This window comes from Diabrotica virgifera, chromosome 6 (genome assembly GCF_917563875.1).
Source record: "Diabrotica virgifera virgifera chromosome 6, PGI_DIABVI_V3a".
Lineage (NCBI taxonomy): Eukaryota > Metazoa > Arthropoda > Insecta > Coleoptera > Chrysomelidae > Diabrotica > Diabrotica virgifera.
The window spans coordinates 50,602,620-50,616,327 of NC_065448.1; the positions used below are offsets into that span (position 1 = coordinate 50,602,620).

At 31.8% G+C, this 13,708-nt stretch overlaps 1 protein-coding gene across 2 annotated transcripts in view; it reads right to left on the minus strand.

The window, feature by feature from the left end:
* LOC126886960 (dentin sialophosphoprotein) overlaps positions 1 to 13,708 on the minus strand; it is a 484,697-nt gene that overhangs the window by 83,457 nt on the left and 387,532 nt on the right. For both annotated transcript variants that reach the window (XM_050654147.1, XM_050654148.1), the window contains exon 5: positions 11,863 to 11,934. In XM_050654147.1, the coding sequence (XP_050510104.1) occupies positions 11,863 to 11,934 (72 nt within the window). The remainder of the gene's footprint in view (positions 1 to 11,862; positions 11,935 to 13,708) is intronic.

Below are 13,708 nucleotides of genomic sequence, written 5' to 3' on the forward strand. Positions count from 1 at the left end.
AAATCAAAGGTTTAAGCGGTTTAAGTATTTATTTTTGAAATTTTAATTCTTTATGTATTAGAATCTATAAAGTTTTGAACCAAAAATATTACACTTTCATTTTCGTGCCATCAGCTTTTGTTTATTTAAATATACTGTCAAAATAATTCATCCACCATAAAGCTAATTCCTCTATTATTTTTGTCCTTTAAAACACTTACTTTACTTTATCGTGTCCGGACATAGAATTTCAGCCCAGTTTTGGGTTTGGGCTATGTCTGTTCCATCTTTGTTGCCGAGCCACAAATCTTCGAGGGTACAAGGATAGTTGCTGCATGTAAGACAATGTTCCATATTCTGTATTTCTCCAGTCACAGTTCACATCATCTTGGTCTATTTTCCCCCATTTTAGAACGTTTGATTTTACTGGAGCGACCCCTGTTCTTATCCTATTCATAGTTTCCTTTGTTTTAAAGTCTAGGTCTAGAGATTGGCCGGTCCATTGAACCTAGGGAAGAGGAAAATACTCATCCTGCACTGTTCCAAGGAAGCTTTTCCTGGATTTTAGTCGCTTTTGTGGCATTCGAGCTTTGTATAGGGCATTCCACTCATCCACAATCTGTTTAATTTCCTTTATGTGCTCTGCAACGCATCTGTGTATCAACGGTTCTACAAAACCTGTTAAAACAATTTGTTTGTTCATATATTTTTGCTAGTTGTGGAAGTCCTTTTAACGGAAAGTGATAACATATTTTAACGGATACATAAAATCAAACACCAATATGTATTTATAAATTTATTAAAAAACTGCTAATAATAAAATACTTAAAATCAGACACCAATATTAAACTATATATACTATATTACTATACCTATTTATTTTTAACTTATTAGCAAACTGCAGTCCAATAAAAATAAAATTATCAACATTAACCATTTAAACTTGCCTTAAATTGAGAATAATTTTAACACAAACAAACACACACAAAATTTAGTTGCAGTTGCACTAGATTTGCTCCTGGTTGAAAATGTACTGCCACAGCTTGTTCGATTAAATCGCAGCACCTTCATATTTGTTAGTACATGTAAAACTGAAGAAGCTCGTATTATTCTTTGAATAAAAGGTAACTTGCATCTTATTTCACATATTAATATTTAAAATCTTCTCTTCAAAATACCAGATGTTCTTTCAATAACAATAATTCTTGAAGCAATTTGTGATTAATAGTTATACAGCACTTCAACTGCTGTCTGAAGATTTTGCAATGGTGTCATTAGGTGGTTGAGCACTGGATATACCCTAGCAAATACATTGTTCATAAATTCTCCATTTCATATATATGCAAAAGTATTTAACAACTAATATAGTATCTCTAATTTTTTCACTTCCATGTTGTACAATGAGTATTATGGGTTATGTTGTTCTTTAAATGACAAAATAATTAAATTCAACGATCTTATTTTAATTTTTATCTTTTATTTATAAGATCTTATTAAAGGAGGTAACAAATAGAATTTTATAGGTTATTTACGTTATTTTTACATTTACAAAATTATTTAATGTCATTTGTCAAAATAAAAGATTTCTTAAAGCTGCGTTTCGATAACTCTCATTGCACATGTCCTGTATTTGTCCTTTATTAAAAGATCCTGTAATAAAGGAACTTTTAACTCCGAGTTTCGATATCTCTCTATTGCCAACGTATTAAGTCGGCCTGTAATAAAAGATCCTTTATTTTGACATATAAGCATGCGACGTATTGCGTCTTTTATTTTTGTCCTTTAATAAAATAAAGGCCGCCTGTATTTAAGGAAAATTAGAGGACACCCTTCTTTTAATAAAAGTTCCTTTATTTTGACATAACGTGTCAAAAATGTGAAGAAAGGTCTAATTTCACTGGTATTTTGAATTTATCTTGTCACTTCTTTGGATTTTGGAATTGTATTGTGGAATTGATAATTATTTGATTTTGATTAAACTTTCATCATTAAAGTTGTATGTTGGGTTTTATTTACTAAAAAGAACTCTAAGTAATATTCTCAGATATAGATTATTGATGTTTTGACCCAAAGGAATATAAACAATAACATTTTATTGAAGCTTGAGTGATTACAAAAAGTTGTAAAAAGGAATATTATGTAAATAATTTTAAAGTGTTACTAATTACAATGATCAGACATAGAATATCATTAACTCATTTAAACTCAATATATTTTACATTTTTGTATAGAAATAAATATTTATTATAGATATAAGAGGTAATTTCAATAAATTTTAATGAAGGTTAGGATTTGTTAAAATTCTAGATTCAAAATAGAGTTCAATTCAACAGATAATATAACAACAGGTTAACAAAATAAAACAAAGGTTCAAGTATTTATTTTTGAAACTTTAATCTTTTATAGATTAGAATCTATAAAGTTTTTATTCAAAAATATTAATACACTTTCATTTTCATGCCATCTTCTTCTTTTGGTTCCTATCCGTTTCGAATGTTGGAAATCATATTAGCAATCATAACCTTGCTAGCTGCGATTCGAAACAGTTCCATTGATATTCTCCCTCTACTGGGTCTTCGCTTACCTTTGACTTTATCTTGCAATATGTACTGCAGCAGGGAGTAACAGTGCTGATTTCCCATATGTGTCCCAGATACTACAGTTTTATGCGTTTAATGGTGAACACAATATCCAATTCTGTCTTCATTCCTCCTAGAACCTCCGTGTTCGTGATCCATTTCATGCCATCAGTATTTGTTAATTTAAACACTGCCAAAAAAATTAATAAAAAACCACCATAAGTGGTTAATTCTTAATTTAATTCTTCTTAGCTTAATTCTTCTATTATATTTTTGTCTATCGGGAAGTTTATCTGACAGATTAGATATTAGAGGTCTTTTCATTTCCAGATAACTAATTATTGGGAAGTTTATATAACAGTTTCCTTAGTAGGTATCTGTCTTTTCAGCTCCGGATAACTAGTTAACGGGAAGTTTTTCTTTGTCAGATATCTATTAGTATCTAATCTGTCAGATAAACTTCCTGATAACTATGTAGTTATCCAGAGATGAAAAGAGAGGGCCATAATGGATCGTAATGAACATATATTTTAAACGATAAAAGATCAAACACCAATAGCATGTATATATTTATAAATTTATTATTTAAAACCTGCTAATGATCATAAAATACTTGAAATCAGTCACCAATATAATATTTATATTTATTTATAAATTTATTAACACACTGCAGTCCAATAAAAATAAAATTAGTTTAAGTTAAAATGTCGAACAATATTTTTAAACAAACATACACACAATGTAGTTGCATTAGATTAGCTCCTGGTTGAAAATGTACTGCCACAGCTTCTATATCAATATCAACAGCACACTCATTTGCCAGTATTTCAACGTTTTCTCTATTATCTACTAATCTACTGCAATATTATGTAAAACTGAACAAGCTGATATTATTCTTTGAACAAAAGGTAACTTGCATCTCATTACATGTTAAAATGGGAAATCTCTTTAAAATACCAAATGTTCTTTCAATACCAATTCTTGAAGGGATTTGTGATTGATTATAAAACACAACTTCTATCTGAATATTCTGCAATAATTGTGGCATTAGGTAGTTGTAGTTGAGGACTGGATATCCACTATTCCCTAATAATATATTCTCCAGAAATTCTTCATAGAAATTACCCATAATGCAAAAGTATTTACAAACTCCTAAAACAGTATTTCCAATTGCACTTCCATATTATTGAACGATTAGTATTATGGGATATATGTTGTTCTCTAAACATCTTTACATGATAAAATGATTAAATTTAACGTTTTACTCTTTTCAATTATCTTATTTTAATTTTTATCAACAAATGGAATTTTATAGGTTATTTTTATATTTACAAAAATATTTCATGTCGTTTGTCAAAATAAAAGATTCCTTAACTGCGTTTGCAATACCACTCTTTTAGAGCCGTCCTGTATTTGTCCTTTATTAAATTATCCTGTAATAAAGGATACTTTATTTGCCGGTGGCAATAACTCTCTATTATTACTACCTACATCTAATTTTGACATAAAATAAATATGAAATAAAAAATATATTTTAAAATTTAATTTATTTTTAATCCAGATATAGATATATGATTATCCTTAATAAAATCGCCAACGTAAAACCATAATTTCAAATTTTGCAAAGCTGGAATGATGCGAAGAAGAGATCCTCTTTAATTTGAAAGTATGAGGCTATCACCGCTTATCGTTCCACCATTTACTGCTTTCCAATATACCACCAAATTGCTCTTTTCATTAAACACTGATATTAGTGCTAGATTCACTGTGAAATTCCAGTGCGTTGAACAATTTCCGATATCATATCATTTACGTTTGGCTGTTTCCAAAAGTGTGATGGAAATAATAAAATCTTTTGTCAGATTAATTGCAGTTGTTTTTCTAGTAAAAGTGATCATTAGCGTGGGATTTATTATTCTAGGGGATATAAATAATAATCTACAAATTTACTAATCTACGAGACAGTAATAGAGGTAAAAAAGAGGAATACAAAGGATGGTTTGATAAATAATGTAAAATAGAACTAGGTGAACGAAATAAGTTAAGAATCAGAATGATGCAAATTAAAACACTGAGATGGAGAAAAAATACAACGAACAAAGAAAGCGAGCCAAAAGGATCAGACGATTAAAGAAAAGAAAATACCATGAAGATAAATTTTTTTTTTTTATTTAAATTAACGTGCATGTGACATCTATGGCCATTAGCACGAGTTACAGTTTACATGGTAATATTATAAATTACAAATTATAAATATATAGTTAACATTAGTAGTAGTTAACATAAGTAAAAAAAGATCAGTTAACAATAATTATATTTTGTTTAACAGTTGATTCTTCTCGAGGAATTTGATAACCTTGTTGATTTGGTCTGTACTGTTGAGGACATCTTTGAAGTTAGGACTAATACCAAGCTGTTGGCGTTACGGGTATGTCCTATACGCAGTCTTCGTAAGATTGCCATGTTTTTCCGAGATAAACTAGGGCAGGTAAATAGGTTCACTGAGGGCTTAATTTTATGCAGCACTGAAGTAATTTTATTCCAGTGAATTTGCCAGGTGGATAGAGTGTGCTTCTTCAGTCTGGCTTTTAGATCATTACAGATTTGTACATTAAGTATGGTATCCATCGATGATGCAGCTTTTTTGGCAAGGCAATCGGCTTTTTCGTTACCACTAATGCCAACATGGGATGGTACCCATAATAAAGTGACTTTTGTATTATTTTTAGAAAAGATCGGTATCATTGGTGTTGGAGGTACATGAATTATTGGATGAAAGGCTTGCAACTTCGTCAGCGTCTACGGGATTTAATGTGATCTTAAGCTTTTTAGATAATCTTGTAATTCGATTTTTAAGCGATCTATCAGATACAGCTTGATATATTTGCGTAAGGTCTTCTAAAAGAGACTTAATGTTGGTGGTAAAGTTATGAGCTTCTTTGAGAGGATCACTGCTATCAAAGGAATTTTCCAGGAAGGCAATAAGCTGTAATGCTGTCAAAGAAAATCTCTCTGGGTTAGCACTAATTAATTGTTCAATAGTTGATTGAGCAGAGGGAGTAATTTTACCAAGTTCTTTGTCATCAGTTTTTAATTTCTTTTTAGGAGCTGTTTTAGGAGTTGCAAAGGCTGTGGGAGATTTATCATTTATAGGGTTTAAGTCTGGGGGGTTATCAGTAACCGATAAAGTGGGTGATTCGAGACTTGTGTCGGTAGAATAAGTTCTTTTGATGCAAGGATTTGAAGGTAAGGACACTGACATTAGAGACTGTTCATTTGGAATTATTAAGTCGTTATTAGTTGGATTGATTTCTTCTTTTGAGGAGGAGGAAGGACGAGACATAGTAGAAGGAGTTTCAAATGGGATTAGGCTAGAAGTTGTATTTTGAGAAAGATTGGTAGATATTTCTTGAGGGTTAGAACAGGAGTCTGCAGTGTGTCCAGATTGTTTACATAAGAAACATTCAAGTTTATCCGAAGTGATAAAGATTCTATTATTGTTATTTTCATGCGATATTAAAATTGAGGTATTTAATTCAAAGTTTTCTTTATCCGGTATAATATAGATAGAGCGTCGAAAACTGAAAATGTGAGCGTATTCGTCCTCAGGTGAGCCGCATAGGATAAAAGAGATAGGAGAAGCAAGTTGTAATCGAAGTTCTTCTTTAAGTGCTTGCTCTATGAGTGAATTCGGGATCGAAGGGCTCACGTTGGACAGTAGTAGCCTCTTTGCAGGTGTAATAAGTCTGCGAATAGATACTGTTTGATTTCTAACAGTAATGGTCGGATAATTTTGCAGAAGATTATCCACTACGGATAAGGAAGAAAGATATATGCATATACGCTGGTTAGAAATTCGTGAAGCAAAGGTTATTTCTTTAGGGGTAACAATTTCGCCGATTGCCTTGATGTATTCAAATAGCACGACGTCAGGAAGAGCGTTCATAACGATGGCGAAACTTCTACTGGGACATGATATTGCTGTTGTAGGTTTTTTTGGTGTGATTTTTGTTACTGCGGCGAAGCTGGGTTGTACTGTTTGTGATGATGTTTGAGATGATGTTGATGCCATAATTTGATTTTAATATTCTGGATGCCAAAATATTAAATATGTATGGCCAGTAAGAACTGGCCTAATTTTTTGGTTGTCGATATTTGCTGTTAATTAAAAATCGCCTTACCAGTATTTTTGTTGGTAAACACAGCACATTAACTAACTAGTTTTTATATGATACACTATTAGCAGAGACGATAAGCGAGGAGTACTTTACTCGTTGGCTTCTGAAATGGGAATGAAGATAAATTAAAATGCATACAAGATTAAAAATGGAGAAAATAAAACTTATATCCAGGAGTAAACAATGAGAAAAGGTGTTACCAAAAAAGCCTGTACATTATAAAAGCAAAAATGGAAGAAATTTAGTAAGCAACGAGGAAATACTGAACAAATGGAAAGATCACTTCGAAGAGCTTCTAAAAGAAATACCTACAACAGAATGTGAAGAAGAAGAAGAACAGGAAAGGATGAAGTAACAGCTAAAATGTTCAAATAAGGAGGACAAGCACTAATTTATCATTTGGAAAAATCACTTCTTCTGTTCACGTCTTTCTTTTCTGCCCATATCTCTCGCTTCATATATCTGTCTTACTATTTTTTCTTCTCCTCTTCTCAGTACATGTCCGAGCCATCTAAGTTGTCTTTGTTCGATTGCTGTTGTAACTGGGTGTATTTTCAGATTTTCTCTAAAGGTTTGATTTCTAATTTAATCTTTCCTTGTTTTTCCCTCTATTGTTCTCAAAAATCTCATTTCTGTTCTTATTAGTCCGTTCCTTTGCCTTTTTGTTAATGTTCAAGATCCACAGGCATAGGTTAGAGTGGGTTTCACAATCTTTTTTACTATTTCCGTTTTTATATTCTTAGGTATTTCTTTCTTTTTTAAAAAGTTACTCTTAATAATATTGTACAGCTCACCAGTATTTGCAATTCTTTCATTTATGTCAACTTCTAATTTTCCATCCTGGCTTATGATTACCCCCAAATACTTATATCTGTCTACCTGTTCAAGTTGCTTGCCATCTACTTCTATTTCATGTTTTCCTTTTTGTCTTCCAATTATCATTGTTTTTGATTTTTCTTTGTTTATTTTCATGTTTCTGATTTTTAGCTCTTCATACAATATGTTTATATTTTCTTGTAATTGTTTTTCTGACTCCTCAATGATCACTATGTCGTCTGCGTAGCATAGTTCTGTTATTTGTATCATTCTCAACTTCCAATATCCTACATATTTTCTCCATTTGTGTTTGCATTCTTTTATTACGTCATCTAGTACTAGGTTAAAGAGTAGTTTCTATTATTTGTCTTATTAGGAAAATCTGATCGTTCGTCCCTCTTTCTTTTCTGAAACCACTCTGGCTCTCCTCAAAGGTGTTTTCTAGTTTTTCTCTTAGCCTGTTTTCTAGTATACTAGCATAAAGTTTTCCTACTGTGCTTCCAAGTGTTATTCCTCTATAGTTTGAGCATTTTTTGCTATCTCGCTTTTTATACAATGGTGTTACAATGCCTATCTGCCGGTGGTACTTTCTTTTCTTTCTTAGCTTGGTTGATGATATTTAGTAATTCTTGTTGTCTTTCTTCATTCATGTATTTGACCATTTCTGCAGTTATATCGAAATGTCCCGGTGCTTTTCCCATCTTAATTTTATTGATTGTATTTCTTAATTCATTTTTTGTTTAATTTCTGTTCCTGTTGCTCTTGTGGGGCGTGTTGATTCTTGTTTTGTTCTATCTTATCTCTTTCTACCTGTTCCCCTTCCAAGAGTTCTTTAAAGTATTATTTCAACCTCTCCATAATATCATTCTTTTCTGTAAGTATGGTTCCATTCTTATCCTTCACGTTTTTCAATGTATTTGGTTTTGGTTTTATCATGCTCTTAAGAGTGTTATAGAACAATTTCTGGTTTTCACTAAATGCTTTTGTTAATTTATTTCCAAATTCTACCCACGTTCTGTCTCTGTTATTTTTAACCATCTTTTTAACTTCTGTTCTTTCTTCATTGTACTTGTCATAGCTTTCTTGATTTCTGTCTGTTAAGTATTTTTTCCACAGTTGTTTCTTTTCTTGTACTACTTTTTCTAAGTCTTTTGTCCACCATGCCCTGCTATTAATAAACTTTTTTTTGGTACGCGGGATCCTCTATTAATTTGAGTCCCCAAATTTGATTTTTTTGTACTTTTACCTGCAGAAGCCACACTGATATTTTCCGATTATCTTCTCTGTGTGCGGTTGTAGTCTTTGGTAAATTACATTTAATAATCTTAAATTAGCAGGACAATGCTTCACTAGTCATTACATTTCATTAAGTCTCCCTTTTGGAATATTGGGATTATAATAGCGAGACGCCATTCATTTGGTATTTGTGTTTAATTCCAGATTTCAGTTAAGCATTAAATTTTATTAATGTATATTCACAAATATAACACGTTGACTTATGTATAATTTTGGTACGCGGCAAACTAAGCGATAAACACAGAGGAGCTTTTAGAAGGAAAGGCTGCAGCTTTGAACTTTTTTAAAAGGGCCGTGCTAAGCCCAAAGACCGCACAAATTTTATACGAGATATCCAGATTTAAAGTTTACAGAGAGTTAAAAAAATTATTACTAATTTTTATAAAAAAGATGGGAACTTTGACGCCTTTCTGATATTTGCAGTGAATTTTCCACGACGGCTTCAACAGGAGCTTCTTCTATGTTATCGTTATAACAATTCATGCACCCCACATCGTAACAATATTTTAATAATACACAACTTCTAACAACCTGTTGACTCAAAGACTATTTTTTAACTGGTTGTTTTTCAATGATGAATCTATAAATACTAACTCCCTGAAGACCCCAAAATTATTAACCCTAGTAATATGATCGTGAAGATTATTAATTCTATGTACATAGTTTACAAAGTTCAAATTCCAGAATTTAAATCCTTTTAAAATTTCCAGAAATGTTTAATTATGATTTAAATTGATCCTGATAACTTACAAATTTACAACAATAAAATATTTGTATACCTACCCTTTTTACTAAAAAACACCCTTACGTCATTCATGATTTCTGACGTCAGAACATTAGATTATGGACTGGTTGTTCGAACGCTAATCAAAAAGTTGATTATAACCAAGTTCCCTTAACAACAGATGCACATGCACATGGCTCAGGATAGAGAAAGATGGAGGAGCGAAGGGGAGGCCTATGTCCAATATTGGATGTCGCAAGGCTAATAGATAGATAGACGATTAAAATATAAATAATATGAATAAAAATATTTTAATACAGTAGAATAATACGAATAAAAAGTATTTTTATTTCTATAACTACACTTTAGTATTTTTTTATTTTTTAGTGTTAGGTAAGGTTAGTTAAATATAGATAGCAGGGGAACAATATTCAATAGATCTGTCCAAATCCTAGCATATGCAGAGGACGTGGACATTATAACAAGAACCAGAGCGAGAACTGCGGAAATCCTAACCGAGCTAGTAGCAGCAGCAGAACAAATGGGGTTACATATAAATCGAAATAAAACAAAATTCATGGCGACTAACACAAACACAAGAGCTGGAAATATTGACGCAGATCTAATCATCAATGACCAAAACTTCGAAGCGGTCAAAAAATTTCATATATCTAGGGACATCGGTTAACCCCAATAAGAACACATCAGAGGAAATAAAAAGACGAATAATAATTGCAAACAGGTGTTATCATAGTCTATCAAAGTACTTAGCTAACAAACGTCTGTCTCAAAAAACTCGTATAAGGCTGTATAGAACATTGATAGTCCCCGTTCTCACATATGGATCAGAGGCATGGACGTTAACTAAAACAGATGAATCCGCTCTGTCGATTTTTGAAAGAAAGGTGCTACGTAAGATATTCGGAGCAGTCTGTGAGAACGGAATATGGAGGCGTAGATATAACTTTGAACTGCAGAATATCTACAAGCATACGTTTGGTGGAAAAGATATTATCACTATAATTAAGTGAAACCGCCTGCAGTGGGCAGGACATGTAGCCCGGGCCCCTGAATCGAACATGATAAAAAAGATTCTAACAGCGCAACACGTGGGAATGAGAAGACGGGGTAGACCAAAGCTGAGGTGGATGGACGGGGTAACACAGGATGCCGAGAAGATCGGAGTCGGCAACTGGAAAATGCAAGCAAGGGACAGAACAGAATGGCGTAGAAAGCTTGAGAAGGTCGAGGCCCTCTATGGGCTGTAGCACCAAGATGATGATGATGAAGGTTAGTTAAATAAAGAATAACACTAAAATTAATAGGTATAGTCGGTTCGCTAAACTCAGACACAACTGGCTAGTGATTTTAGTATGTAACTTTTTTGGTTTTGGCCAATTTTGCCAAAATTGGCAAAATTACTAACTATTTAATAATAATTACCTATTTAGTAATGATTTTTTTGCCAATTTGACTAAATTAGCAAAATTACTTACTAAAATCACTAACCAGTTGTGTCTGAAATTAGCGAACCGACTATACCTGTAAACACGTAATTGAGAAAAAAAAATTAAAAGCCTTAATTTCTTTGTAAACAACCTTGTGCTATACCTACAATATTTTACTCGTATTCTGCTATTATGCTACTACTACTATAATACTATTCGGTGCATGCACCTGTCATTTTTAACCTTAAAATAATAAATGATGTATTTTATTGGTTACGCACTATGATATTGTTGTTAATTAATATATTTTGGCAAGTAATGAAAATCCATTGACATCATTAATCAGAATTAGGAATTACAGTTATTATTTGTACTACAGTAAACAAAAACAAAGAAAATATCTCCGATAGAAAATAAATGATGCTTAGCTTCTTACTGTATAAGCATGGTCATGATAAAAAGTCATATTTTAATGTTTTGGCAATGCGCTGACGTCAGAAATCTTGAATGACGTAAGCGTGTTTTTGTAGTAAAAAGGGTATAAGTGGGGATTTCTTTATTACTTTATCATCATTTTTAAGAGGTTATTATGGTAATGAAATTATTTGTGAGCCTTCTAAAGAAAAACCATAGCATTACGACTATGCTTATACCGAGAATAGTATATTATAGATATATAATTCTAAAAACAACAATACACGATAGAGAATTGGAAAATGATTATTTTTATTTATTGATGCTTTCATATGAAAATAAACATTGATTTTTGTATTCACTCGTATTCTGTTCGTTTTGTTGGTTTAGAGTTTAGAGTGTAATCAACTATAAAATGCAATACTTACTCAACTGGAGCTTTTCGAGTATCAACGGGTAAAATTCCTTTGCTGTACTATTGTTGGGTTCGTACTGGAGAACTGCAAGAAAATTAATTAATATCAGCGGTAGCAGACGTGAAAATGGCTAATGTTCGTTTTGACGGGCGTATTAACAATGGGTAATTATTTTGGAAAGCATTTAATTAAAACGAATAAATGCATAGATTAGTATAAATCAGGTCATGAAAATACAGGACGGCCGGAAGAAAATGAAACAGAGGATTGTCAGAAACCGCGATAACATTTTTGAAAAACTCAGCGACAGGTTTTGATTAAAAGCCAACGCGTTTTTCCGGCATGTTCGATTATTTTACTTTCATCCTCAAGCAAGGATAAGAATCACTCCAAATATTTTTTAATATCAATGGAGGCAGTGCCGCGCCAGCACGTGTTAGCGCCTGTGTGCAAAACATTTAATGGCGCCCAAAAATACCCGTTGTATATAAACAATGTGAATAAAAATGAACAATTATTTATTGTAACCAAACAAAAATATCTAAAAATTTTCATACATGCAAAGGAAAAAGTTAAGATAATTAAGTAAAAATAAATCTTTGGCGTATCAACATAAAAAACCAAAGATACAGGTAAACATGAAAATAAATATCTATTTCAGAAAAAATTCACTTTTCGCGCCTTCAGTTCGAGAAATCTTTTTATAACATGGTGAATATCATCTAATATTGACGACTCTATAGAGATGATAGATACATTTGTCAACCGCTCTTATCTTGACTGACGGTCGATCTTTAATAATGTTTTATAAGTTTCAGTTTAGAAAGAAATCGTTCAGCAGTTGCAACAGATATGGGCAGAATGCGAATAGCTGTTGTTAAATTCGGGTAAAGTTAATTCAAGTATTATTCCAGTTCTCAATACAAGTAGGGGAGAGTTGGACAAAACGGGATACCATTCGTGTTTACTTTTACTACGGAAAATATGTTAAAAAAATTATCATAATATTATTTTTTATAGGTATAACATTTATTGCAGCACACAAAATACATATCTTTAGCTATTTTTAATAACTGGTAAATAGTAAAAAATATATTTATTAAAGTCATACACATCCCGTTTTATCCAACCAAGGTTGGATAAAACGGGATAGGTTTATAATATTTAATTTTTTGTATACAATTATCTAAAACTTAATTTATGTCTAAATTAAGTAGACATTAAACTGTATAGTAAAATTTACTCTTGAAATAATAATACCTTCAGTAGTCAGAAACTTAAAAATAGGCGTTTTTTATGTTTTATGGCAAAATGGGAAATAAGACCTTTTATTTAGGACTAGATACGTATATCAGAACAAAAGTCACATAAAAATATGTTGTTCTTCTCTGCGGTATGAGAAAACGCTTCATATCTCTATTTAAAAAATTAATAGGCCAACAAATAAATAGGTGGATAAAACGGGACATAAGAAACTGTATCCCATTTTATCCAACTTATAAGTGTCCCGTTTTGTCAAACTCAAACATTTTTCAAAACCAAAATGGCTGCTGCCTAAATGTGAAAGTAAAATTAGGTAGACTTCACATGAGAATATTCGTTAATGACTGCTTAATTAAATGTAATAGTCACCGGAATTATATTTTTATATATGTAGGCAGTATAATGTAGAAAACAACGTACTTAAAAGTACAAAGTATCAAAAAAATAGAGTCAAACAATTCTAAACACAACAACTTTTCATCAAATAGTGGCATCGAGGTAAAACGAACTGAGAATGTTAAACATATTGATAACAAGTTTTCGTCGTTGTTCGATTGATAGCACCACTAGTTGGGTCTCTAGACCAGGTATCCCG